Raw genomic sequence first — 27,733 nt, forward strand, 5'->3', positions numbered from 1 at the left:
ATGTGTGTGCATGTATAAGAGTGTAGGTGAGAACGTGTCAGTGTAGGTGAGAACATGTGTGTTTAAGCGTGTGTGTGTGTGTGAGAGAGAGAGACAGTGTGAGAGAGAGTGGGAGCTGGGAGCAAGGAGGGGACGGTCTGGGGATGAGGGCTTCAGGAATCATGGGGCTGGGCCTGTTTTCCTGTTTCCTGATGACAGTTGGAGAGTAGGTGATTGGAAATTTGACTTGAAAAAAAGTAAGTGTTGATCACTCAGTCGTGTCTGATTCTTTGTGACCCCATGGACTGTGTAGCCCACCAGGCTCCTCTGTCCATAGGATTCTCCAGGCAGGAATACTGGAGTGGGTTGCCATTCCCTTCTCTCCAGGGCTTCTTCCCCACCCATGGGTGGAACCAGGGTCTCCTGCATTGCAGGCAATTTTTTGTTTACTGACTGAGCCACCAACTTTCCTTAAAAAGAAGTCCCCCTAAGAAGTGGGTTTTCCCCTAATCTGGATGGCCTCGAGGGAGGAAGGAGTTGGCATCATCCTAATTGAATGGTAGTTGTCAGCCTGGTGCCGCTGGGCCCTCCCAGCCTCCTGGCTCCTCCTGGTGGAGTGAGCCCTTTCCCTGGCAGTGAGTTCAAGTCTAGGCTCTGCCTCTTGCAGTGATGCGACCTTGAACCAGAGGCCTAAGCCCTCAGCCCTGGTGTGTGCATTTACTGCATGGCGCTAGGAGGGCTGCCTCGTTCCCTGGTGCCCGGTTGGCTGATGGGCACGTAATAGGTGCTTCATACACAGGTCTGCCTTTTCTCTGCTCACGTTCAGAGTCTTCAGGGCTCAGAGTTTCTGCCCTGAGCCTGAGATCCTTTTTGAGAAATGTCCCAAGGGGGCTCCCTCAGGGTCTGGTCTGGCTTCAGGGATCTCGGACCCTGAGATGGCTGAAGGACGGCATCGTGTACGCCTGTGAGCCCCGGACGGCACTGCCGATGCTGGAGAGGCCAACACACTAGCACTGTCCCTGCCATTTACCCGGGGGTGGGTGCAGGCAGCCCCGTGTAGCCCCGGCCAACGTCTCCTCCCACAGCCCCCAGCGGAGGATCTGTTCATCCCTCAGCTTCCAGACGGGAGAGCAGGGCCTGTGGAGCTGGAGTGACGCGCCCTGGGTCACTCGGGCTCGAATAGGCGGGCTGAGCTTGAACCCGAAGCCCAGGGCAGTGCCTCCTGCCTCTCCCCCTTGCCCGTTGTCAACTCTGTGGTGGCGCCAAACTGGGGACCAGATCTGGGGGGCTGTGATGGTGCCCCCCGAGCCCTGCCCCACTGTCCATATCGCCCGGCAGAGCCAGGGTCGTGCTGGCTGTAAGCAGTGCTGTTGACCCCAGACTCGAACAAGCACGTCGTCAGCCGCAGCCTTGGAGAGGCGCAGAGGGAGTCCAGGAGGTTGCCATGGGAACTGGGCCTCAGCCTGGGCAATAATGGCTGGGATTAGAGGCTGTGACCCTCAGAGAAGCTGTCACTGCTGGGGACGCGGGCCCCGGGGCGGGGCTGCACTTAGGCAGCGGCTGTAGGGCTGCCGTCTCCCGGGTGCTCACCCCGTGCAGGCTCTCTGCCTGGGGGCCGTGCACCCCGGGGCAGGCGGGCAGGACAACTCACTCAGACCCTGACGGCAGCCTAGCGCCTCCTCGGCAGTCAGGAGTGTGACCTGGGCAGTTCCTCTGCCTGCCCGTGCCTCAGTTTCCTCATCTGGGGCGGCTGGGGTAAGGGCTGAAACCCCCCTCCTGCTTGATGACCACTGGATGAATGTGTGCATGGAGCGGCCCTCGGACCCTGCTGGGCACAGGGGTGACTTGAAAATCACCAGAGCTCATGCCTCGAGGGCTGGGGAGGACGGGTCTTCTGTGTGTGTGGGACCTTGGGCTTGGCTCTCCTCCGCCCCACACACTTGCCTCCTGGAGGAATTGGCCCCCCCGCCAACCCGGAGCTCAGCAGAGACAAGCTATGGATCACCAGGAGCTCTTTGCCAAAGCCTGTCCCCCACTGCAGCGTGGCCCCGTGGACGGAGGCCCTGGGGGTTTCTGTGGGCCTGGGCGGCCCTCCCCCGGGGAAGCTGTGGCTCTGGTTTCTCAGTCCAGCTGCAGGACCCTGAGTGGCCCTGCCCAGAAGTGTGGCCGCCCTTTAGGGCCTCATTCCCGGGGTGGGGCCCACGAGCAGGGTCCCTTCCAGCCCTTGGTGAAGGGGGTGGGCGGGAGGGTGGGCGCGGGGTCCCCTTTGACTTGGGAACCACGCTGACTCTGGTGGCCTGGACACCCTAGCTGGGTCTCACCTGCTCTCCTACTGCCCACCTGTCCCCTCTGCCTCCTGGCCTCCTGCCACGAGCTGGGCACAGTCGCGGGGACGGGGCGCTGGCACACACAGAGGGTCTGCTCTGCACCTGCATGCAGTGAGGTGGCGGGCGGCCTGGGACTCAGCTCCGTGACCCATGGGGGCAGGTGGGGAAGACTTCACCCATTCTCACCCCGCCCGCCTGGTGCCCCAGCTCGCTGGTTCTCTGCTTAACCGCGGATGCTGCTTCCTTGTTGCCCCAGGGGCTTCTGGAACTCCTGGGCCTGCCCCTGGTGGCCCCCAGCCCATCTCCGGCTGTCTTTTGAGGGGTATCCTTTCCCCGACCTGCTTGGTCCATCGGGCATATGGGCTCGTGGCTGTCCCCCCCTGCCCGCTCGTCGCCTGTTCCCGGCGGTGGGCTCCCACATTCCTGAAAGGAAAGGAGAAGCTGCCTGCCTCCCAGAGCCTCTCCTGGGGAACAGTTCTCAGGAAGTCTTTGGGAGTTCCTGGTGTTGGGGGTACAGGAGGGAAGAAACGAGGGGAGAGGCCGATGGCAGCATGCCAGGTTGGATCCCTGCCCCCGGGGGCCGTGTGGGGGTGGGGGGCCTGCTGGTGGACCCCGGAGAGGGGGCTGGGACACTGGTCCGCAGCAGAGTAGTAACTGACAAGGTCCATTTGCTGGCGGGCCTGGGGGCGGCTTCCTCCTCGAGCGCATCTCTGGAGCCCCGGGTGGGTGGACACTGGCCCCAGGGTGGCTGATCCTAGGCAAGGAATTAGTTCAGCCTCAGCGGGTCTCTCTTTATTTTTGGTTGCTGCCCGTGGACTTCCTTGCGTTGTGACTAGCTGGGGCTTCTCTCTAGTTGCAGTGCACCGACTTCTCATTGCTGCCGCCTCTTTTGTTGCAGAGCATGGACTCTAGTGCGCACGTGTGCGTGGTAGTTGGGGCTCCTGGGCTCTGGAGCATAAGGGCTCAATAGCCGTGGTGCACGGGCTTCGTTGCCCGGTGGCATGTGGGATCTGCCCGGCCCAGGGATCAAACCCATGTCCCCCGCGTTGGCAAGTGGATTCTTAACCTCTGGACCACCAGCAAAGTCCTTGGTTTCTCTTTTCAGAAAAGTATTGGCTGCCGGCTGAGTGGTCTCTGCTGCTGGTGGCCGTGCCCGCCTCCTGGGCCCTGGCCTGCCTCCGCAACTGTGCACACTCTGAATTTTGACTCATGGTGTAGAAGACACCCGGGGAAGAGGGGCTGGGGAAGGTGGTGAGCGAGGAGGGCTGAGCGCCTGTGGAATGGTCCGGGCTTGGGGACCCACTCTCTCTGCTTTGGGAGGGGCGGGGAGCCCAGGGGAGGTGCAGTGGGACCAGCTGTGGGGGGTGGGGGGTGCCTCCTGGGCACCAGGGCTGGGATGGGCCAGCCAGGGGGCAGCCCCACACCCTCCAGTCGCCCCCCGCCCCACGTGCATAGGGTCCTCCGGGTTCAGTTTTCCGTCTTGATTTTGAAGAGATCAGCCATACATGTGCAACCGCCGGAACCATGGCGGGGCCTCCGGGTGGCGGCTGGCTCCCCGTGACCTGGGCTTGACTGCGCCTCTGCATGGCGACCGCTTCTTTGGGTTGTGGTTTTCCCTCCGTCTTGACCCCCCACCCCAGCACCTGCCTTTCCGGCGCTAAAGGAGGAAACCCTGTCCCCGAGTGCCGCTCGGTTCATCCGTACCGTCCGTTTTACGACCTTTTCCTGCAGCTTCCCGGTTACCTGGGAGAGTTATAGGTGGGCTCTTTGAGGGCGGTGGAGGGCCGTTTCCGGGCACAGAGGACGTCTGGCCAGGGTGACGGACCCGCTCAGACGCTGAGGGCTTGTTGGGGGCCCTGAGTGGGGCTCACTTCCTCCCCTCCCGCCCGCCCAGGGCACGGCCGAGCCGACGAGGACTGTGGCGATGACCGGGCCAGGCACCGGGAGGAGAGGCTGCTGGGGGCGCGGCTGGACCGAGACCAGGAGAAGCTGCTCAGGTGAGGCTTGGGGGGCCCTGTGTGGGCGTGGGGTGGTCCTGCGCATGTGGGGGCCCCCTGCTGAGCCCCGACCGGCTCCTCTGCCCCAGGGTGCCGAGCAGTGGCCTGGTGGCAACCGGTCCCTTGGGGCGCCCCTTTTTCTCTCCCCCTCGCCCCGGGGCCGTCCCAGACTCACTGCCGCCTCCGCTCCCCTTCCAGAGAAAGCAAGGAGCTGGCCGACCTGGCCCGCCTGCACCCCACCAGCTGTGCTGCTAACGGCCTGAACCCCAACCTCATGGTGACTGGGGGCCCGGCGCTGGCGGGCTCTGGTCGCTGGTCTGCTGACCCTGCGGCCCACCTGGCCACTCACCCTTGGCTGCCCCGCTCTGGTAGCACGTCCATGTGGCTTGCTGGACACCCCTATGGTGAGTCGGGGGTGGGGATAGCGGAGGCCTGAGTGTTTCCATCAGAGCAAGGTGCTGGGCGCTGGTGCGGGGCGGGACCCCTCCTCTCGTCCCTGTAGTTCACCTCTCTTGCTTGTCCGAAGCGAAAAAGGGTTAGTTACCTAGCGTGTCCAACTCTTTGCAACCCTGTAGACTGTAGCCCACCAGGCTCCTCTGTCCATGGGATTTCCCAGGCAAAAATACTGGAGTGGCTGGCCTTTCTCTTCTCCGGGGGATCTTCCTGACCCAGGGATCGAACCCAGGTCTCCTGCATTGCAGGCAGATTCTTTACCAGCTGAGCCACCAGGGAAGCCCAGGCAGGGTCATCATTAGCGGCGCCAGCCTCGTGGGGTTCCTCTGCCAAGCCTGTTGGTGGACAATGGTCAGAAGGGGCGACGGGGGAGGGTTCACAGCCAGCCAGCCCTTACCCTTGGCTTCCTCCATGGAGGCCCAGGAAGGGAGGGGGCGTGGGGAGTGGCCCCCGGCACTGACTTGGGCCTGGGTCTCTCCTAGGCTTGGGCCCCCCTTCTCTGCACCAGGGCATGGCGCCTGCCTTTCCACCTGGCCTGGGGGGCTCCCTGCCTTCAGCCTACCAGTTCGTCAGGGACCCCCAGTCGGGCCAGCTGGTGGTCATTCCCAGCGACCACCTGCCTCACTTTGGTAAGTGGTGGTCCGTGGTTGGGGGCAGGGGCTGTGATGGCCTGATACAGTGAGGCTCTCCCAAACGCCATGGGCCTCCTGTGGTGGGGAGGGGGTGTCACGGAGCTGCAGGGGTCCCTGTTCTGATGAGTTCCTACCCAGAAAGCCCGTGTGGAGAACCACGGCGGGGCTGCGCGGTGCCCCAGCCCTCAGCAGTCCAGTTTGCAGAACAGTGGGTGTCGCGGGGGGAGGTGTGGAGTCGCCACCACGTCGGCCACTCCCGCTGTGTGGCCTCTGGGACCCCCGCATGGGCCCCGGGGCCTGGGGTGTGGCTCAGGAGGAGGGGGACCGGCTTCCAGGCCCCCAGGAGGCCCCCGGAGGCCCAGCTGAGCCCGTTCTGCCGCAGTGTGAGCGTGTGGTCCCTCTCTGGGCCTCGGCTTCCCCGTCTGCGAGTGGGGTGGCAGGCGCCGGGCGCTGGGCGCAGCCTCAGGGTCCTCTCGCCCGCAGCGGAGCTGATGGAGCGCGCCGCGGTGCCGCCGCTCTGGCCCGCCCTGTACCCGCCGGGCCGCACCTCCCTGCACCACGCCCAGCAGCTGCAGCTCTTCTCGCAGCAGCACTTCCTGCGGCAGCAGGAATTCCTCTACCTGCAGCAGCAGGCAGCCCAGGCCCTGGAGCTGCAGAGGAGCGCCCAGCTGGTGGTGAGTTGGGGTGGGGGCATGGTCGCAGGAGGGCCGTGGGGGCCTGGAGACCCTTCTGGGAGCCCGCTCCCACTGATGGCAAGGCAGGGGGGCAGCTGGTAGAAAATCCAGTTCTGGACTGGGAGGGAGAAGTGAGCGGCTGGTGGTCACGGAGGGCCCCCTGGAGGTGGTGACGTCCGCCCAGAGACCTGAAGAAGTCAGTTGTGGAGGAGCCCTCTGGGCAGAGGGGACGGGGAGCAAGCCCGAGAGGCGGACAGAGCCCGGTGGGGGCGTGGGGGGTGCAGGGAGCCACAGGGAAACCGAGGCAGGAGAGGCAGACCTGTGGACGGGAGGTGTCTGCCTGGGAGCTGAAGGGATCCCAGTGGGCTCCCGCTGTTTCCTGAGCCCAGCCTGGCCCAGCTGGGGGCTTGATGGCCTGGGCTCCCCTCTTGGGCCAGGGCTGGCCTCCACCCACGTTGCCTGGTCCCATGAGGTGGGTGGCACTTGGTGTCCCCCTGTGTAGTGACTCCCTAAAGCCCACAGCTCTCCTGCCTTCTTGAAGGTGTTCCAGCACACCTGTCCTCTGCCCAGCCACGTCCCTCCTTTTTCCTGCAGCAGCCGCTCTGAAGGACTCAACAGAGATGACACACAGCGCATGGGGCCCTGGTTTTGAACCTTTAGTTCTGCCACGCCTGGCTGAATGCCTTTGGGCGAGTGAATCCACCTCTCTGGGCTCCAGGTTTCCTCCTGTGGAAATGGAGTGGCTGTTAATTTCTGTGTCATCGAATTCTTTATTGAGATTTCACAGTGGTGAGGGTGGGGGCCTGGAGCCCTCTGCACGGCGTATTTGTGTGCAGACAGCCCGCCAGGCCCAGGCTGCTCTTGAGCCGCTTCCTCTGGGCCCAGGAAGGCTCACCGTGGTGGTGTTTGAGAGCACGCTGTCATAAAGCAGGGGAGGGTCCTCAGGTGGTGAACCCTCCGTGCAGGCAGCTGTCCTTGTCCCGTGGGGGAGCTGGGGTGGGACAGTCCTGTGTCTTCAGGAGCCTCCCGCCTCTGCCTGGCCCCCTGCGCTCTGTCTCTGGGGGTCCTGGGGCGGGGATCAGGGTCTAGACCGGAGGTTCCCCAGCCCCATCTGCTGGAATTCTACAAGGAATGCTGTGCTTGTTATGCGAGCCGGGACGGAATGTCCGTCTCCGGCAGGGTCCTGCAGCCCCCAACCCCGCCTGGAGTTCTCCGTGGGCCGGGGGAGCCTGGGGCCGGTGCTGGGTGATGGGTCCTGCTGCGCTGACCCTGCCTGTCGGCCCTCTCCACAGCAGGAGCGGCTGAAGGCCCAGGAGCAGCGGGTGGAGATGGAGGAGAAGGTGAGCAAGCGCAGCCTGGAGGCTGCGGGCAAGGCCGGCCTGGCCGCCGCGGGCCCGGGGCTGCTGCCGCGGAAGCCCCCTGGCCTGAGCACCGGCCCCACGGGCGCCTACGGCAAGGCCATGAGCCCGCCGCCTTCTCCCCGCGCGTCCCCCGTGGCTGCCCTGAAGGCCAAGGTCATTCAGAAGCTGGAGGGTGTGTCCAAGCCGCCGGCCTACGCGTACCCTGCCACGCCCAGCTCCCAGCCCAGCAGCCCGCCGCCCGCCTCCCCGCCGCCCACCCCGGGGATCGCCCGCAAGGAGGAGGCGCCCGAGAACGTCGTGGAGAAGAAGGACTTAGAGCTGGAGAAGGAAGCCCCCAGCCCCTTCCAGGCCTTGTTCTCAGGTGGGAGCTGGGGAAACGGGTGTCCCGCGCGTCACTCACTCATCGGTTCAGCCGGCCATTCCTCCTTTCCCCGTTGAGCGCCTGCCATGTTGGCTCAGCCAGGAAGTTCCTCCTGGTGTTTTGGCCAAACCAGTCCGTGGCCTGCTGTCAAGCTCTGGAACGAGCTGTCAGCCATTGTCTCTCGAGTCTTCCCTCGGTTGTAGGTCAGGGGAAATGGGTGTAATGTTAGAAGTATGTCCTGAGTTCAGGAGGCCTTGTTCTGAGCATTGAACAGGCAACGCCCGTAAGGTATTCGGCGCCATGATGCCTGGCTCACAGGTGCTGCGTTGTCACACTGATGATGACAGTACCTTCCGGGTCGTGCCCCCGCCTACCTGTGGCATGCATGCACGCATGCACCCTCTTCCGTGTCCCGTGTCCATGGGGACACGCAGTGGGTGGCCTCGGCCCGTGAGAGGACATGAGCTTGAATTCCAGAATTCAGACTTCGGCTGCTGGGATGCTGTGTGGTCTTGGGCCGCACGCGCCGCTCTCTGGGGAGAGCCGATATCTTGCTGACAGTTGAGTCAAGTGTGGAGCACAGGCCAGGCTGCAGTGCGGGTTGGGGGTGCTCCGTGCATCTGTCTCCCCTCTTTGGTTCCTGTTCAGCTCTTACTGCTTGCATGCCCGCCCGCCCTCCTGACGGGGCCTGATGCTGCAGAGAGTCAGCTGCACACCACCCTGCTCTCCGGGAGATTACACTTTGTGGTGGGGGGAGGTCAGAGGTAACAAGGTGGGTGGCAGCACAGTGTTACTGTCAGTTTTTTAACAACTTGAATGTCCCCAGCTCTGCTGAAAAAGAGGTGGGGCTGGTGGGTTCTTGCGGGACGGAGGACAGAGTCCGCTGGGCTGGGTGGGGACCATTTCGGGTCTTTTTTCTTTTTAATAACTTTATTTATTTTGGCTGTGCTGCGCGGGGCTTTGCCCTAGTTGCGGGGAGCAGGGGCTCCTCTGTTGCCGTGCATGTGCTTCTCGTTGCGGTGGCTTCTCTTGTTGTGGAGCCTGGACCCTAGGGTGTGTGGGCTTCGGTTGTTCCGGCTCCCCTGCCCTGGAGTGCGGGGTCGGTAGTTGCGGTCCATGGACTTAGTTGCTCTGTGTCATGTGGGATCTTCCCGGACCAGGAATCGAACCCATGTCTCCTGCATTGGCAGGTAGTTTCTTTACCACTGAGTCGCCAGGGAAGCCCCCTGTGTAGGGTCTTATTTCCAGATCCTTCTGGTCCAGCTTTGTGCCGGATGCCCAGTTTGCGGGCACCAGAGATAGAGCCGTGGATGGGTTCTGCCTTTGAGACCCGAAGACCCTTGGGGACTGCAGGGTGGCCGATTTTTTCTCTCTGGGACCCAGATGTGCAGAGGTCCTGGGGTTCATCAGGTGCCATTGGGAAGGGCCTTCAGCCCTGCAGGCTGGCCGGAGAGAGAGGGAGGCGGGTGGGTGGGTGTTGACGGCGACACGGGGCTGGAGGGGGCTCCCACTGACCTGCGTGTCCTCTGCAGATATCCCAGCCCGGTACCCGTTTCAAGCCCTGCCGCCGCACTATGGGAGGCCGTACCCGTTCCTGCTGCAGCCCACGGCGGCTGCCGATGCCGACGGCCTGGCCCCCGACGTGCCGCTCCCAGCCGATGGGCCCGAGCGCCTGGCGCTCTCCCCTGAGGACAAGCCCCTGCGCCTGTCCCCGTCCAAGGTCCCAGAGCCGCTGCGCGAGATCCCGGACGAAGAGCCGCTGGTGGACCGTGAGGTGAAGGCAGAGGTGGAGGACATGGACGAAGAACCTGCCCAGCTGGCCTCTCTGGGGTCCCCGCTGACGTTGCCCCCCGAGGATGCCCTGGCGGCCCCGAGCCCGGCGGGCGGCCTGCTGGAGGCCCAGGCGCTGAGTGCCAGCGGCCAGGGGCCCGAGGAGCCCCCCGGGTGCCCGGACTTTGCCGAGGGGGCCGAGGCACGGGTCGATTCGCCCAGCCGGACAGAGTCCTGTGCGGCCGCCCCGGACCTCGGGCCGCGACTGACGCCAGAGCCGCTGGTGGAGGCCAAGGAGGAGCCGGTGGAGGTGCCCGTGGACGTGCCTGTGGCCGTACCCTTGGCAGAGGCGGTGCCCGGCGAGGAGGACCTGGCCCAGGCGGCCCCAGTTGAGCCCCAACCCAGCCTGGAACTGCCGGACTGTGACATGCCCGTTGGGGAGGGCGAGTGCCCAAGCCTGGAGGCCCCCGAGGCTGGCCCTGTGCCTGGCGGCGCCTGCTTCCTAGAGGAGGCGGGTTCTGAGGAGTTCTTGCCCAGCCTGGAGGACCCGCTGGCCGGCATGAACGCCCTGGCGGCGGCCGCAGAGCTGCCCCAGGCCCGGCCCCTGCCCTCCCCGGGCACCGGAGCTCCGGCCCGGGAGACACTGGAGGCTGCGCAGAGCCTCGTTCTGGAGCAGAGCTTCCTGCACGGCATCACCTTGCTGAGCGAGATCGCCGAGCTGGAGCTGGAGAAGAGGAGCCAGGAGGCGGCAGGTGAGGCTTCTGGGGGTTGCTTTCCCCCCCTTGGCCTATTTTTTGTCATTGATTTTTGGCTGCGCCACCAGGCTCATTGGGTTAGGGTTAGGAGTTCCCCGACCAGAGCACACAATCCTAACCACTAGGCCACCGAGAAACTCCTGCTTTTTCCCTTCCTATTAAAAAAAAGTTTTTTTTAAGTGGGATTTTTAAAGTTTCAGAATCTCTAGAATATGGTTTATTTCTATTCACTTTTTTCCCTTTGTGAATTAATTTTTTAAAATTGTGGTAAAATACACTTATTGTAAACTTTACCACTCTAACTTTTTTTTTTTTGGTGGGGGGGCTGTGCTAGGTTTTCACTGCATGAGTTTTTCTCTAGTCACAGCAAGCGGGGTCTGCTCTCTAGTTGCGGAGCATGGCCTCCTCATTGCAGTGACTTCTCGTTGCAGAGCACAGGTCCTAGGGCGCTTGGGCTTCAGTAGTTGCGGCTCCAGGCTCTGTAGTTGTACGGGGCATTGTGGGATCTTCTGGATCAGGAATGGAACCCATGTCTCCTGCATTGGCAGGCAGATTCTTTACCACTGAGCCACCAGGGAAGCCCCGCCTTTACCATTTTCAAACGTACAGGGCAGTGGTGTTATGTAGTTACTTTGTCATGCAGCCAGCTTATGGGTTTCTTCGTGGTGAAACTCCTCCTTGTTCTGTCCGTGGTGAATTAGCGGGATGCGTTGCAGTGTGAGCGACAAGACTCACTGGCTTAGAAAAAGTCGGGGGAAATTTTTTTGGCTTGTGGAATCACAATGTGTCAGTAATGAAGGAATGTTTCAGGTACGGCTGGATCCAGGTGCTCAAGCCAAGTCATCAGGAGTTCTTTTTTGCCTCTTCCTTGTCCCTCCCTCTCATAGCTTCACTGCTTTCCACTGGCTTCATGCAGGGTGGGTCCACTTTCCTCATGGGGGTCACTAATACTTCCTCCCAAGCCCACGGGCCCAGGGACTGCAGCCAGCAGACACACAGAAGAGGCCACCTCTCTCCTGGTAGCTCTGGCGAAGATGCTGTGATTCACTCATTAGTTGGCTGACTGTGGTTCATGCTTTTTGCAGAAGCAAAGCCTGTATCCCAGGAGATGGGGTAGACTGGGCTGGTCCTGCCCAGCCCTGGATGGGGGAGCAGTCACTTCTAGGATGTAGGTGTGTGTGTAGGGAGGTGGTCATCCTCAGAAGGAATGGAGTGCCTTCAGTGAATTCTGGGCTGGCACAGACCCACTGACATTCAACATAGAAATCGAAGTGCTCCACAAAGTATGTAAAGCGCCAAAGGGTCAGGCGCAGCCTTGCCAGCCTGCACTCCAGCCAGAACACTCGCGGGGGCGGGGGTGGCGCACAGCTGGGGGGAGGTCATAAGAGCAGTGAGCAGTGCAGGGTGTTCAGCTGTATGTCCTCTAGAACTTTTTCTACACTTGCACACGTTTCTAAAATTAAGATCATTTTGTAAGCAACTTTTGTTACCTGCCTTTTCCACTTTGTTGTTGTTCAGTCGCTGCACTGTGTCAGATTCTTTGTCCGAGCCTTTGTGACACCATGGACTGCAGCACGCCAGGCTTCCCTGTCCGTCCCTGTCTCCTGCAGTTTGCTCAGACTCATGTCCATTGTGTTGGTGATGCCATCCAACCATCTCATTCTGTCGTCCCCTTCTCCTCCTGCCTTCAATCTTTCCCAGCATCAGAGTCTTTTCCAATGAGTCAGCTCTTCGCATCAGGTGGCCGAAGTATTGGACCTTCAGCTTCAGCATTAGTCCTTCCAGTGAATATTCAGAGTTGATCTCCTTTAGGATGGACTGGTTTGACCTCCTTGCAGTCCAAGGGACTCTTAAGCACTCTCAAGTCTTCTCCAGCACCCCAGTTTGAAAGCATCAGTTCTTTGGCGCTCAGCCTTCTTTTCCCCTAAGTATATTCTTTATTAAACATTTTCAACACTTGTGCATTCTTAAAACATTTTTTGGAACTACGCCGTTTTCTGCCTGGTGGAGGCCCCAGCCTTCAGTTGACTCAGCCCTCAATTGTCAGGCATTTTAATTTGCCTTCTTTTCTGTAATTTTCCTTCCTTCCTTTTGCTGTTGTAAGTAATGTGATGATTCCTCTTGGAGAAAAATCTTTGTCCGCACCTCTGCTTTCCAAGGGGGTTTGTTCCCAGGGGTGGAATTGCTGGGTCAGAACCAGATCTTTTTCATCATCAGGGTCCAATGCCCCTTTGCTGGAAGCTTGGACGAGTGACACCTACTTCCCTGCAGGTGTCTGTTGCTTTGTGGGTTTTTTCTTTCTTGGGTTGCAGTGCTTGGGCTTCTTGCTGCGGTGTCCTCTCTGGATGTCGAGCACGAGCTCTGGGCGAACAGGCTTCAGCAGTTGTGGCACGTGGGCTTAGCGGCTCTGTGGCTTGTGGAATCACCCTGGACCGGGAACCGAACCTGTGTCCCCTGCATTGTCAGGTGCCTTCTTAACCGCTGGACCACCAGGGGAGTCCTGTTGTTCAAGTTCATTGTTTCTTTTCTTTCATTGAAATAGTTGAGTACAAATTTTTTTTCCCCCAGAAGACAAACCCCTCTTGATATCCTGCCAACTGGTGGGTTTTCAGTGGGGACCACACAGGCCAAGGGGCCTCTGGGAAGGAGAGGGCTGGGGATGGGTCACCAAGTTTGGGGGCCTCTGCCTGCTGTTGCCTGTCTTCACACGGCTGCCTGATTCATGCGCTCATTCAGCTCCTCCTGTATGCCCAGCAGTGTTTGGTACCAGCAGTGAACCAGGCCATCCGCGTGCAGCCCTCAGCACTGTTCGGGTGACACAAGCGGGAGGCCCAAACAGTGGGAGGGGGTCAGGGCAGGGGTGGGAAGGTGGTCTCCCATAGCAGATAGCCAGGGAAGCCCCTCTCAATAGGTGGGGGAGGGAGATTCTTATGGGGAAAACCATGCCAGGCTCAAGGAAGAGCAAGTGCAAAGGCCCTGGGGCGACTGTTTGCCCCAGGGTAGAACAAAGGTGAGGAGGCCAGGGGCTGGAGGGGAGAGTGATTGCTAGGAGGTGGGATCACTGGGGAGGGTGGGGGTCACCTTTTATTCACTTGGAGTGAAATGAGGGGCCACTGGAAGGTGGATTTCAGTTGCACTGATAGGATCAGACCTAACTGCAGTCTCTTTGGGGGCTGTGTGGGGGGCCGATGCTGGGGCGAGGGCCGAGGTGGGGAGACCCAGTAGAGGCTCCCATCTGCATCCGGGCCCAGGGTGGTGAGGGGCGCACAGGTGTGGGCAGGTGGTTCTGGGTGGACATCGGAGCCAGCAGGCTTTGTGAAGGGACTGCAGTTGGGTGTGTAAGGACGAGGCTGAGGTTTTTGACCTGAGTTGCTGGAAGAGAAGAAAGGTTTCTGAGGTGGGGAAGCAATCGGAGGCACGCTTTTGGGGGAGCCCAGCGGTTGGCATGGATGCGGATGCTCCTGGTGGCGCTCTGCAGTGCGGGTCTGGCGGCCTGAGCATGGTCTCTGTGATCCCGGGGCGGGGGCGGCGTTGGGCTGGAGTGGGTGCTTGGAGACGCCGGTGTGCAGGGGTGTGGGCACCACACGGACAGGGGAGGGCCTGGGGGCCCTTTGCCTCCGATAGTCACGGACGGACCCTGAGCATCGGTGCCCTGCAGGGTGCCTGCAGGCCTGGGCCGTGAATGGTCCCGGTCATACGGCAGGCCCAGGGCTCTGGAGCTTTCCCCACGGCCTGGCCACTTCCTGGCGCCGCTGGCCCTCCCGCTTCCCCACTCCTGCCGGTGGACAGCAAGCCCGGTGTCCCAAGGCGAGCGGCCGTCCTTCCTGCCCTCCAGCACCATAGTCTCTGTGAGGGAGGCCTGGTCCCATGGAAGTTCCAGTGCGTGTCGGGCCCGCTCCCAGGTCACCTCCGTGTTGGTACAGCCGCAGGGCTGGGATATCAGCTCTGGCTACTGTAATAAGCATACAAGCGTGGCGGGGCGGGCAGGGGGCTGAGTCTCGAGTAGCAAGAGTGTGGTCTCATGACTCGAGAGGCTGGGCGTTCTAGATCCAGGGCTCAGCAGGGTTGGGTTGGCTCCTCCTGAGGCATCTCTCCTCAGCAGGCCTGTGGAATTCTTCCATGTGTGTCTGTGTCGCCAAATGTCCCCTTTTATGAGGATGCAGTCTCACTGGATCAGACAGCCCACCCTGACGCCCTCTTTAAAGGCTCTGCCTCCTGAGGTGTGATGGTGTTAGGGCTTTCCACGTGGCCTTGGGGGCACACAGTCTCTGGCCTCGGGCCACCAGGCTGCCCTGTGTCCTGGGGACCCCAGCGAGGCTGGTGCGTTGGGGGGTGAAGCAGGTGATGGAGTTGCTGTGTGGTCCCCTCTGATGGAGCAGCTCTCCCCCGCCTGACCCAGTGACTGAGAAGCTGACAGCTCGAGGACCTGGAAGGGATTAGGGTGGGGTGTGGCACCTGGGGGGTGGGCCACATGCTTCAGTCTAGTGCCAGCTGCTTGAGGCTGGTGGGGCTCACTGCTGTGGTGTCTGTAAAGACAGAAGAGCAAAACAGGGACTCTCAACTCATGCCACTGGTGACATGTGGTTGGGACTGGAGGGGAGCGCTGCTGACACCTAGCGGTGAAGGCGAGGACGCCTCTCAGTGTCCCAGGACGATGCCCCAGAGACGCCCTGCAGCAGAGATACGAGCCCACGGCCGTGTGAATGGCGCCAGGGTTCAGAAGCCCTGATCTGGGTGACACGCTTGTTAATGTCAACGTTAGGGAGTTCTGCATGTTGGTTGTGAAGAACGTACTTTTCCAGGACTTCCCAGGTGGTCCAGTGGCTCAGACTCCACACTCCCAACGCAGGGGGACCGCGTTCGATTCCTGCACAGGGAAGTAGATCCCACATGCCCCGACTAGGAGTTGGCGTGCCACAGCTAAATGTCCTGCATGCCACAAGGAAGGTCGAAGGTTCTGCATGCCACAACTAAGACCCAGTGCAGCTAAATTAATAAATACTTTAAAAAACTTTCTTTTTAAAAAGAGAACATATTTTTCCCCTCAAGTACACATGGACCGTTCTCAAAAATTGATCATATGTTAGATCACAAAGGAAACATCAGTTGGAAAATGAAAACTCATGTTATTTTGGTAGAAAGACTGTGGAGAAGTAGGTTCTCAGGACCACTGTTGAGATCCTGAGTTGCTGCAGAGTCTCTGAAGGGCAGCTGGAATATTCATCAGAGATGAACACACATACTTTGATGTCATGTTAATTGCACAGACAGGCACTGTCTCCGGAAAATTCCTGTCTGTTCACTACCAAAAAAAAAAAAATCTGGAGCCGCCTGAATGCCATCAGCGGGGGGATCGTTTAGGTAAATTAAAGCTCATCGATCCAAGAGAAAAACCAGGCTGCTGTCACTCGGTTTCGTTGTATAAGTTCCTGATACTCTAGTGGTTCTGACTTACAGAAATGGCGCTTTCTTTTCAGGTTCAAGCTACAGCATGAATGCGTGTGTATTTTTGTGTTAATGCAGAAACATGTTGAGTAGCAACAAGCAGTGTGATGTGGTGTGTATTGATTGGTGCTGATTTCTGCTTGTGAAGGATGCCTGGGTGTTACCCATGTTTGAATGTGTGTAAACGTTTCTGGAACCACCTGCCGCGCAGTGTCGGCCGAGGCATTCTCCCGGGAGGGGCCTGGCGGCGGGAGGAGAAGGCGTGTGTTTCATGACTCTTCTCTGCTCGGTTTGTGGTTTTTATCATGTGCACATGTGACTTTCGCAATTTGCAGAACTTATCATGGGGTTCTCTTTTTTCTGATCGTGAAAACCATGCATAGTCCTTGTGGAAGATTTTCAGGACAGATAAGCAGAGAGAGTCGCCTTGTTAGAGCGCGGCTCCGCCGTTCTCTGGTGACCTCCTGCCCGTCTGTGCACAGACGCGCTGTGATGGACAGGACTCTGGCCCGTGTCCCCTTCCCAGGTGGGGGTCTGAGGCGGGTCGGCCGTGGCACCCGTGAGCCCGGCCCCCAGAGCACAGGCTCACCTGCCTCCTCCCACAGGCACGGAGCGGGGCCTGCCGGTGCGGCCGTCGCTGGAGAGCCTCCTGGCAGCCAGCAGCCACGTGCTGAAGGAAGTGCTGGACGGCCCCTTTGTGGATCCGCTCAAGAACCTGCGGCTTCCACGCGAGCTGAACCCCAACAAGAAGTACAGCTGGATGCAGAAGAAGGACGAGCAGGTGAGGCGTCCCGGGCTTGGCTCGGGGAAGCGGGGTGGGGGGAGGACGGGGTGACCCCAGAGAGGCCGCCTGGCCTGGGCCTTGGCAGGCTGCATGCTCGGGGGAACCTGTTGCATGCCCAGCTTCCACCACCACCTTGCTGGGTGGTCCCCGGCGAGTTGTCTCCTCTTCCCCAGCCTCAGTGTATCACCTAATCACGTGTCAAGGGTGTGTCCCGTGGGCAACGGCTTGGGGGCTTGGGGAGAGCAGATGTGCGTGTGACAGATGCCAGCCCTGCCCGAGAGATGCTTGCGGGCCACCTTGGCCTGAACTCAGCCCCACAGGGTTGGCTTTCCGGACCCTGGTGTGCACACAGGGAGTCTTGGTGAGGGGGAGGGTGGCGTCCCCGCTGCGGGACCCCGCGCTCACCCGCTGTTCCCCGCAGATGTACGCCATGAAGTCCTCCCTGGAGAGCATGGACGCCATGGAGCTGGACTTCCGGATGCGGCTGGCGGAGGTGCAGCGCCAGTACAAGGAGAAGCAGCGTGAGCTGGTGAAGCTGCAGAGGCGCCGCGATTCCGAGTGAGTGCGCCCCGCCGCCCGCGGCCCGGCTCTGTAGGCGCCGCGATGCCGAGTGAGTGCGCCCTGCCACCCGCGGCCCGGGCTCTGTAGGCGCCGCGCTCAGGAGGTCCGCCGTGCAGGCCGCCAGGTGTGCGTGGCCCCGAGTGACGTGTGCGCTCTGTGCGCCCCTTCTCCGCGCCCCCCACCCCCGGGTTCACAGCCCAGCGTGTGATTCTCTTTAAGGGACAGGCGCGAGGAACCCCATAGAAGCTTGGCACGCAGAGGCCCTGGCAGGCCGCGGAAACGGACCCACGCCCTGACCGCCCTGTCGCCCCCCCGCAAGAGAGGGAAGAGCCGCATCCATAGCGGAAAGTAAGGCTGGCCCCTCGGTGGGTCGGGGACTGGCACAGAGCTCGGAGGGGAGGCGTGCGGGCCCGCGCGGGGCCTGTGTCGGCGCCGGGGACCCTCGCGTCCCTCAGGCTCTGACCCGCCGGGATCGGCGGCTCATGGGCAGCACGGCGCGCTGCCCCGGGCCGGCCAGGAGGGCAAGCGTGGAGCGGACAGGCACACCCACCCCAGCCAGCAAGTCGAGCATCACCCCAGCATCAGGCCCGTCTTCCTGCCGCACCGGCGTCTTCCGCGGCTAGGGCCCGCTTCCCTCTGAGCTGGACGGCGTCACTCCCGGTCTCCTGGTGCGTTGTGCCCGGGATACTCCCTGTGACCGGGACCTCCGCCTCTGCGCACGCTGGGGAGAAGCTCCTTGGAGCCACAAGTGGCCGGAGCGAGAGCGCTCCCTCTGGGTTAGGTGTGGATAGAGGAGCGATGCTGTGGTCCCGCCGGGCCTCCGGAGCGCGCTTCAGCCTGGGCCAGCAGGGCTTGGGTGAGGAAGCAGGGGGCCACAGGGCACCTTCACAGCCACAGGAGAGGCTGTGGGTCTTCTCAGGGGAAGACCGTCCCAAGAGCCCCCGTCTTGCACTGAAGCTTGGACGTCCCTGACTGACCAGAGGGTGCAGAGAGCAGTACCCTGTTACCAGCCACAGGCGGGTGGGGAAAGCTGCTCCTGGAGGAGCCAGCAGAGGCTGGGACTGCCCGCGCGGGGAGCCGCCTCGTAGGAGTGCGGACCCCGGAGGTGGGTGCGCCTCCTGCCAAGTCCCAGGTCTGCTGCGCCTTGTGACCTTGGGCCAGGTGTTAGCTCTTCTAGGTGAGCGCCTTCCTCTATAAAGAGCAGTATGTGGAACCAAGTGTTGTTTTGTGGTTAAAATACAAAGCACAGACATGGAATGAGACACATAGTAAACACCAGGTAAAAGTTACTGCTCTCTTATCACTTGTGAGGATTTAGCGCGAAGCAGGCGACCGGGACCATGGCCTGACTGCTAGTGCTGCTCGGGTACAGAACAGTGAGTGGCTCCTCCTTCAGAGCAGCTCTTGATTGTAATCCCTGCCCCATCCTGGTAGATGTCCATGGCGTTTCTGATCCATGTTCTTGGCATGCTTGGGTACAGAGGTCTCTGACCGTGACAAGATACTTGTGTGTGTGTATGTGAAGGAGCACGAGAGAGAGGGGCCAGCAGAGACGCTGCTTTCGAGTTCTTTTTTTCCCCATTAAACGCTCATTCTGCCTCCTTCACAAGTGTCCCAGAGTCCTGGCACCACAGTGCTTGACTCATCAGTCTGTGCTTCAGCATCCAGAGCCCACCCTTCAGGGCCATGAGGGCGGACCCCGGCCCGTGAATGCCGCCTGGCTGGGGCGCTGACCAGTTCCACATCTGGGTTTCAGGCTGAGCAGCAAGCCCCTGCTGACCTCAGATGACTACGAGCTGGGAGCGGGGATGAGGAAGAGACACAAGGGGCCTGAGGACGACCACGACGCCCTCGGCGGAGCGGGGAAAGCCAGGGGGAGGAACCAGCCTTGGGAGGAGCACGAAACCTCTTCAGACTTCATGAGTCAGGTTGGTCGCCCCGTCTCTCAGGAGTACTGGCGGCTCGAGGCGGAAGGTCTGGAGGGCCGCTGGGGCTCACACACTTGCTTTGCGGGTCTCCTGGCCCTGTTGCACAAACACTTTTGGGCTACACTTGTTTTTTGTTTTTTGAGCTACACTTAACTGTGGAATCACTATGGATAAAATGGAATAGTAACCCAGGTGCGAACGCTTTCTGTTGAGGGTGGCTGCCTTACTGCTAGAACCACTCCTGCAGTCTTGGTCATTATGCAGAGCGGGACAGTAAGGCCCAGGGCAGGTCAGGGAGCTGGCGAAGTAACACGGCCCCAGGTGGCGCAGAGGGTGCTCCGTGACCCTCTGCTGAAGCGCAGAGGAGAGGCTGCAAGCTCTTAACCCAAGAGTGCAATTACTCAGTTGTTTCCTGGTGTAATTATTTAATGAGCAGCTTCACCATTCTGGAGTTTGAAGAAACAAGGGCTTGATGCCATTGTAATTTCCTCTGGGAACTCTCCTGAGGTAAAGGGCCAAGCGCCAATGCCTTGAATTTTCTTGTTTCTGCAGAGCAGTGAAATCACCCACTTGAAGGCCCTCACCGCTGAATACTAACATACCCTGTCGTCCCTCCGAGAAAAACCCTGTGGGAGGGGGCTGTTACAGCTGACTCAGCTGTCAGAGAGAAGGACTTACATAGGGGAGAGTGGGTCCGTGGGGAGCAGAAGAGAGCCAGTTTGTAGTTTGTACGTCAGCATCCTTTGTACTCTTGAACCGTGAAGGGCACTCTTGTTGTCTAATTGACACTATCCCAACTTTTTCTCTCCTTATGAAATGTTACCTGATTAGAGAGAAAATAGCGATGAAATGTTCAAACGAGGGCCATTGAAGCTGCATGTTTCAACAGCAAATGACTCCAGCTGACGGGAGACGCACAAGCAGGAATTTATCTGTGAAATCTCTAATCATTCTTTCTGCTTCAGGCGTCCAAGGCACACTCGAGGCATTTTCTTGGCAGCTTCAGCCCATTTAGCTGGATGGCCTGGTTTAGGCTGTGAGGCCGTCTTCATCACCTGCTTTAGGCAGCTGAGATAAGCAGATCAGCTGTGCTATGATCTGGGTTTTCCATCTTTGGGTTCATCCCTCCTCCCTTAATCCAGCCACCTTCTCCCCCTTGGCTCCCTGGCAGTGCTGTTTGTTTAAGGCGCTCCCCGATAGGAAGCATAGCGCCACAGCCAGCCGGTGGCGATGATAACTGTAACCACAGTAACAGCTCTTTAATAAGTGCTTCACGTGCCTTTTCTCAGTTCCTCTTCAGTACAACCCAGCGCTGCCTGTGCGTAATCACCCCCATTTTACAGAGTAGAGGAACTGAGGCTAAGAGGAATTCAGCAACGTGCCAGAAAGCCACAGAGGCAGGGAGAAGGAGCCTGGGTTCGTCCGAGCTCATGCACTGAGACCCACTGTGGGTGTCAAATGTCTTAACCCATGACTTCCCAACTTCCCTTTCCAGCTAAAGATTAAGAAGAAGAAGATGGCTAGCGACCAGGAGCAGTTGGCAAGCAAGTTGGACAAAGCCCTCTCCCTCACAAAGCAGGACAAGCTGAAGTCGCCCTTCAAGTTCTCGGACGGTTCTGGGGGGAAATCAAAAGCAAGCGGGGGCTGCGGCAGGTACTTGACGCCCTACGACAGCCTGCTGGGCAAGGACAGGAAGGCGCTGGCCAAAGGCCTCAGCCTGTCTCTTAAAGCCTCGCGAGAAGGTAAACACAAAAGGGCCGCCAAAGCCAGGAAGATGGAGGTGGGGTTCAAGGCCAGAGGTCAGCCCAAGTCGACCCACTCCCCCTTCGCCTCGGAAGTGAGCAGTTACTCCTACAGTAAGTAGTGGGCCGCGCCGCCTCAGGGCTGCTCTTCCTCGCTCTCTTTCCTTTCCTCCTCCTCTTTCGGCCTCGAAAGCTTGATGGTCTCTGGTGACGGTCTCTTTTCTGCTTTGGCGCCGGTACCAGGCCGGAAACGGAAGTGGTTGTGATGAATGCACGCTGTTCTTTGGGCGGCCATCTGTGATTGGTGGGTGCTCTTGATTGGCGGGCAGGTGGGAGCGGAAGTCCGCCAGCCTTCCCGTACCTGCCTTCCATTGGTCAGCGCTAAGGCCATCGGTGTGGAGGCCTTGTGGTACAGAGTTGGCGGTTACTCAGCCTAGAGCAGTCGCTCGTGAAAACCTTAGAGCTGGTCGGGTCGCTCCCGCCCTCAGGCGTCAGCCAGTTCTCTAGCTCTGCGTTCGTGAGGAAAGCGTCTATGGAGCGCACACCAGGGTGGCCTTTCCCGTTGTTTTTGCGACAGCCTTCCACGTGGTTACCTGGTTTGTTTCCGAGGATAGATGCTGAGGCAGGCCCAGCCTGTCAGATTCGGCGATGCGGGATGGCCTGTCACGATGGGCGCAGCCTGTTTGCTGCCCGGACGGCAGCCGCCAGCCCCATGCTGCTTTCGGGCCCCAGAAACGTAACAGCTGGTGGTACTGAGGAACCGAATTTATGCGGAGCTTGCGGCCTTTGGCGCTTCTTGTCTGGGAACTGGGGGAACGTGGGTTTCCGGAGCCCGGACGGCCTTGTCCCCACCCCCACCCCCGACGCCCGTCCGCTGGCCCGGAACCCGCCGCCTGGCACGTAATAGGTGCTCAGTAAGTACCTACGTGTGGAACGCGTAATGCCTAGGATGGGTGGGTACCAAGGGCTGGCCGCCACAGCAAGGCCAGTGGGGGCGGGGGGCGCTGCTTGCCTCCTGGCATCCGTCCGCGGCCTTCTTTGAGGGGGACCCCAAGCCGTGACTCAGGTAGAAAGCTTTCTCGTTGGTGACTGCGTGCATTTGGGCGACTGGGCCTTTGATCGCCTCTGCCTAGTTCATGGGGCTGGGGGCGAGGGTGATGACTGTTAGGGGCGAGAAATGGTGTGTGTTCTTAAGGAAAGAAAGTCTCTGTGGATTTAAGATGCCATGGACTGCCCCCGAGCGCTGTCCAGAGCTCTACCTGAGCTTGCTGTGTGGGTGAACAGCTGGGAGAAGGCGCCTGGCAGGAGATGAAGTTGCTGCTGGTGTCTTTGGATTTTAACGTTCCTGGTTTTGGTTGCCCTGTGTCTCTAGCCTTGGTGCTCAGATGGGTGTGGGGGCGAGGATCTGCTTTTGTGCCTTATGTCCCCTGGGTGGGATCGGGGGCCAAAACACCTCAGATTCAGTTGGGTGTGAACTGAGCGGCACTGCCCAGGCCCCTGGCTGCTCTGCGTCAGTTCTAGGCTTGTAGCTTTGCAGGAGAAGGGAAGGGCTTTCCTTTGCTTGTTTTGGAATATCACAGAGAGAGCAGGGATTGCTTTTCCTTTGATCTTTCAGTGGATGTGGCCTGGCTGGTGGTGGAAGGATCCTCTGCTCGCCCTGCTTACAGGTCCACAGATAAGCTGAGGTCTTTGCAGGGGTCGGGGGGCCTCTAAGCTGCCATGTCCACTGCGGCAGATGTGTGTACGCACGCAAAGCAGTGTTCAGATTGCTCATCTCTGTTACATTCTTGTCTAAAACTGCACTGTTCAGTTGAGAGAAGTGGGTTAATGCTGCCACAGGGTGGTCAAAAGGCTTGTCTGCAGTTAGCTGGTGACTATGGTGTGGGAGAGAGTGGCTGGCTGTGGAGAGAGTGCGTCTCTTCTGTTTTTCACAGTAGTCTTTTTGTCTTCTCTGTAAATGTGTGCATGCAGGGTCACGAAGAGGTCAAGGTGTTTTCTAGCCTTGAGATGCTATAATGGCAGGAGAGAGTACGTTGCCCTCCTGCGTTTTCACTATGTGTTGTGGGGATCTGGTGGCTTGCGTGGTGAATTCTGGTGGGAAGCCAAGTTTGTCATTGTCACACACGGACTTGTCCTGCCCGGCAAGTGGCTTCAAGAAGGACAGGATAGAGCACACGGAAGGGAGAGCTGTGTCTGGGGGACGGGCAGAGGTGTGTCCTCGTCACACCCAGAGTTGCCAGACCACCCTGCAGTTGGGTGTTGAGTGGAAAGCATAGATGCTGGAGGAGGCAGCCAGAGGACACCTGCCCCCAAGCACACACGCACGTGCGCGCACACACACACTCTCTCTCTCACTCATTCTTTTTCTTGGACTTCGGGAGGGCAGCTGTGTGTGTTAACGCTCCCGGTTGGAGCGGATTTGCCGAGATGAAGGGATTACAGCCTTTGGCTGCAGAGCCTTTCCGTCCAGTGGAGTCTTGCTCACCAGTCTCGTGTGTAGAACAGACCAAAGTGGTGTGAGTCTGCCCGGGGGGGATCGGAAGGGGCCAGAGCTGTGCCCACTTGACTGCCCCTTCCCCAAAGCCTCATGCAGCTCCAAGGCTGGAGACGTGTGGGAGGCGGAACCAGCGTGCTGGTCACCCAGCTCCTATAGGAGAAGGAACGGGGTAGAGCTGGGAACCACAGTATCATTTGCCAGACACCGCTCTCCTGACATTGCCGAGCAGGAAGCTGGGTTGTGAGTCTTTACATGCTTGCCCCGAATACCACTGGGAGCTGGTGCTTCGGGAAAGAAGGGCTTTACCTGAGTCCTTCCACTCCTAGGCTGCTTCCCTCCCCACAAGGAGCCTGTGGGCTGGCTGCAGTCCCGTGGGGTGGACTGGCCTCGGCAGTGAGCGCCCTGCGCAGGGCAGAGACTTTCCTGAGAGTGGGGCTCCCGCCTCCTGCAGGGCCAGGAAAGACTCTTCGCCCTGTGGCCGTGTGGTGGGTGGTGCTGGCAGCAGCGGCCCAGCCAGGGTCTGGGTCCAAACCGTGCAAGATGGGTTGTGTGGGGCCTGCGGCTCAGAGGCCACCCAGGTGAGAGGCGAGGCCCGGATGGGGAGGAGCGCGCCAGGTGGTGCAGCTCTGCCGGTTCCACGGCCAGTGGGCATTCAGACCTCAGTTCTGGCGCGTGGCAGAGTGTCCTCAAAGGCACCGAGGCTAATGGAAGAGACCCCAGCCCCCTCCCTCCCCCGGCTCTGTGACTTATCTTTATTAAAAACTACTTTGACTGCAGATACGGATTCAGAGGAAGAGGAGGAATTCTTGAAGGACGAGTGGGCTGCCCAGGGTCCCTCCAGCTCCAAACTGACACCTTCCCTCCTGTGCGGCATGGTGGCGAAGAATAGCAAGCCGGCCGGCGGCCCCAAGCTGACCAAGAGGGGCCTGGCGGGCGCCCGGACTCTGAAGCCCAAGCCGGCTGCCGGCAGGAAGCAGCCGTTTTGTTTGCTGCTTCAAGAGGTCGAGCCCCGTTCCTCCTTCAGCGATTCCTCGGAGGACTCGTTTGACCAAGGTTACTAGCTCCAAACACAAAATAACCTTCCGTGTTTCCTATCGAGCGAGTGAGTGCGAGAGCGAGAGCGGGGCGCGAGCGCAGGGAGGGCGGCCGGGCGCCGCCAGGATGGCCCGGCCAGGGGGGCCGTCCAGTTCTTGGCAGCGTAGCCTGCCGTATCAGCCTGGGTCCTTTAATTTTTGTTTTTATTTGTACCTGTATCATTGTGATAATACCATTGGCTGGCTCTTTTTGAGCTTTTATATGGACTGTTTTTAGTCTTCCTCCCCTTCTCCCTCTTCTGCCCGCCCACCCTCCTCCCCTCGCCTCCCTGCTCCCTGGACCACAGGCCTGGGTGGATCCTCCTGGCGTGGCCGCGGAGGCCTCCCAGGGGACGTTTTGTAAATGGAATTCTGTCGTGTGGGCGTGTGACTTGATGTTTGTACCGCGATTTTGGTAATACCAAGCTTTATTAAACATACCGAGTTCATTTTTAACTAAACCCGTGTGCCTTGTCTCTCTTGCTGTGTCCTGACTGGACCATTAGGTTGCCGCTTCCCTCATTTGTTCCCCCCTCCCCCCTCCCCGCCCCCACCCCACCCTCATCCCCACCCCCACCCCCACCCCCACCCCAGAAGGGGTAGATGGAATAACGCAGTCTGCACTCTCTCTATTATTCAAATATCCCTGGTAGCTGTTGGCATGCCTTTCATTTTCCAGGTTTAAAGTCAACTGCTTTCACCTCAAGCTTCATCTTTTTTTTTTTTGTTAAGCTGCTTGTTTGTGTTTTGTTTTCTTAAAGCTTCTTATGCAACAGTGGTTAAAAAACACTTGTAAATACTCATTTTCTAACACATGTTTCTGCTTTGAAGGGCATGTAGGCAGTGCAGGGTCAAGACCACTCTGCGTCCCCCGAGTTTTGTTGCGAAATTCAAAGGCTTCATTGCCATGTTAGGGGCAGAGCTCAGAGTCGTCCCAGGAGTCCCAGGCTGGTCTGCCCCCCCCCCCCCCCCCCCCCCCCCGCCTCACTTAGGCAGAGAGGGTTGGTTTAAGGGACCCCTGTGAGCTCCTTGGTAGACTGACTTGTCTCAGTCTTCCAGGACCTCCACTCCCAGATGTCCTGGGGTGCGGGTGAGGCTTTCCATCCTGGTTTAGGGTTTGCTTCAGGGTGGACCCCTTTCAGGGACCCCAGAGGTGGGGGGGGTCGCAGCACCCCAGGGGTCTGAGCTTACATCCTGATGCTGACTGGGAGGCGTTCTGGATGGTCAGGAGAGGATGTAGCCGGAGCCTCGGGGCTCAGGCTCCTTGTGTGGCCCCCACACCTGAGTGAGCACAGCCTGGGCCGCTAGGTCTCTCGCCGGCCTCTTCTTGTGAGGCCTCCCCAGCCCCGGCCTCTGTGGATACGTCTGGCTGGTTCCCCATTCCCCTCTCTCCTCCCCGGGGCTGGGTCCCCACGCCTCCTTCCCCCTCAGAGGCCAGAGTTACAGCTTCCAAGGTTTGGAGATCTCCTGCCCTAGCCCAGACCCTGTAGAGAAGCAGGCAGCATCCCAGATCTGGTAGCCAGGGGCCCACCCACCATCAGACAGAGCCCGGATAGGGGACAGGCGGTTCCCCACTGCACCCAGACTGCTGGTCAGGTCTTGAAAGGGATATTTGGGTAATAGGGCCTTCCTGATGCCTGGTACTAAAACACCTAACTGGCTTGGCTTTTCTGGTGTGTCTGCTTTCTCCCCCCAGCAGCTTGGCCATACCTTCACCCTTGACCCCTTCCCATGACGCTTTGAATGTCTGTTTTGGTCTCTCGCATTTGCTCTCACGCTGCACTCTGGACGCACAGCGAAGGCTGGGAGTAGGGCAGACGCGCAGCGGGTCACTGAGCTTGGGTGCGAGCCGGGCTCGTTGCTCCGTAGGTAGGCACAACCCCTTTCTCTGTGTCCCCTCTGCACCCCCCACCCCTCGGGGTTTGCCCCCATCGGCTATGGCAGCAGCGGATCACTTTGGCATTTATGGATCAGGTTTTGAAAAACCAAGTGACAAGAGCCAACCCCCACATATTGAGCCACAGGTTGTTTTTTTTCCTCTGGAAAAAAAAAGTTTTTCTTCATTTCCTCGGGTTTCTTTGTTGGGACATTTTCTTCCCCTTGCCCTTGGCAAGCTCTGTCGCCTCAGGTGTGGACAACTCCAGAAAGGCTTCCTTGGTCCGGAGACACCTCCCCTCTCTCAGCTCCCCCTACTGCCTTGGGCTCTGGCCTGAGCAGACCGGCCACCCTGGGAGGAAGCCAGGGTGGGCCTGCAGGCTCGTGGGAGCAGGAGGCGGGGAAGGGTCTCAGGAGACCAGGGTAACCCAGTCGGCATTTATTTTGTGGGAGACATGCCCTTTCTTTTGGCTTTTTGCTTTCTAAACATTCTTCCATCTCGCGGTGCCGGGTTTGGGCCAGTCCTGGCTTTCTGGGATCCAATGCAGACATTCCAGACAGCCAAAAACCCAGAGCCAGACCGAGAATCCTGGGTGGGAGAGAGAGCCGGAGTCTCCACACCTGAGCAGCCCCACGTCCCACCCCACGCCCCCCTCAGCCCAGCCAGCCCCCCTGCCCGCCACCCTGCTCAGACTGGTCAGCCCCAAGGTGGGGAGGGGGGGCCTGCCCGAAGCAGGGGACCCAGGTGCTGCCAAAAGTCTGCCTACACTTAGCCTGCTTTGCCGCTGTGGCCCACTGGGCGGAGACAGAACCATGTGACGTCCGCAATGTGAATGGATCGCAAGTGTGCACGGCCTGCCTGCCGCCTGCCCGCCCCGCCGGCCTCCATCCCGCTGCCCCCATCGCTCAGGGAGCCGGGTCTCCGTCCGCTCACCCCTCCTAACAGCCCTCCTCTCTCTCTGCCTCCTTCCTCTCTCAGCCCCTTCCGGGTCTTCCTCGAGCTCTCGTCCGCCTCCCTCACCGAGGGCTCACTCGGCTGGGACAGGCAGACCAGACCCCCCCGCCCCCCGCCCCCCGCCCTCCCTGGCACCCCCGGGGCCGCCTCTTTGGGCCGCTCACTGCAGAGGAGCAAGCAGGCGGCTTGGGGGCGTTGGCAGGAGAATGTGGAGTTGGCCACCATCTAGGGCTCGCTCATCCCCGGACCCAGACTCCCAGCCCCCAGACAGTGCAGAGAGGCGGTAGCTCATAATCCTCCTTCCTCTTCTTGCTGGTGAGTCCCCTCCAGGCTCCCAGCGCCCCTGGGCAGATGGGTACCTCCTTGGCCACAGCACCTTGCGGGCAGGCAGGCCGGGCGCCCTCCCACCCACTGCCCTGGTGGGGTCAGCTGAGCCGTCTCCCGAGAAAGGCGGGGGAGCTGCCCTGTACCTGCAGGCTGTCTCTCTTCCTGGCAGAGGACTTAATTCACGTGCATGGAAAGGCACCTTCCCTGGGGCGGCCTCCAGCCCCACCACCCGCCTGC

General features: G+C 60.0%; 1 protein-coding gene and 2 long non-coding RNA genes across 8 annotated transcripts in view; 1 reads left to right on the forward strand and 2 right to left on the reverse strand.

The window, feature by feature from the left end:
- The window catches only part of TNRC18 (trinucleotide repeat containing 18), a 79,196-nt gene that overhangs the window by 26,756 nt on the left and 24,707 nt on the right, over positions 1-27,733 (forward strand). For 4 of the 6 annotated variants that reach the window (XM_070460469.1, XM_070460471.1, XM_070460474.1 and 1 more), the window contains 12 exons: positions 4,201-4,303; positions 4,502-4,707; positions 5,239-5,385; positions 5,872-6,062; positions 7,355-7,784; positions 9,317-10,306; positions 16,360-16,535; positions 16,960-17,096; positions 17,319-17,447; positions 18,856-19,027; positions 20,523-20,883; positions 24,044-24,319. In XM_070460469.1, coding sequence (XP_070316570.1) covers positions 4,201-4,303; positions 4,502-4,707; positions 5,239-5,385; positions 5,872-6,062; positions 7,355-7,784; positions 9,317-10,306; positions 16,360-16,535; positions 16,960-17,096; positions 17,319-17,447; positions 18,856-19,027; positions 20,523-20,883; positions 24,044-24,319 — 3,318 coding nt within the window. The remainder of the gene's footprint in view (positions 1-4,200; positions 4,304-4,501; positions 4,708-5,238; positions 5,386-5,871; positions 6,063-7,354; positions 7,785-9,316; positions 10,307-16,359; positions 16,536-16,959; positions 17,097-17,318; positions 17,448-18,855; positions 19,028-20,522; positions 20,884-24,043; positions 24,320-27,733) is intronic. The other 2 variants (XM_070460470.1, XM_070460472.1) reach the window with 2 other exon arrangements.
- On the reverse strand, positions 6,703-7,181 carry LOC110125623 (uncharacterized). The gene is made up of 2 exons (XR_002310134.2): positions 6,958-7,181; positions 6,703-6,788 (listed from the first exon to the last, which is right to left on the reverse strand). It is a non-coding gene; the product is annotated as an uncharacterized lncRNA (long non-coding RNA).
- Positions 18,380-20,526, reverse strand: LOC139032745 (uncharacterized). The gene is made up of 2 exons (XR_011485341.1): positions 19,706-20,526; positions 18,380-19,573 (listed from the first exon to the last, which is right to left on the reverse strand). It is a non-coding gene; the product is annotated as an uncharacterized lncRNA (long non-coding RNA).

The sequence above is a fragment of the Odocoileus virginianus genome, chromosome 33 (genome assembly GCF_023699985.2).
Source record: "Odocoileus virginianus isolate 20LAN1187 ecotype Illinois chromosome 33, Ovbor_1.2, whole genome shotgun sequence".
NCBI lineage: Eukaryota > Metazoa > Chordata > Mammalia > Artiodactyla > Cervidae > Odocoileus > Odocoileus virginianus.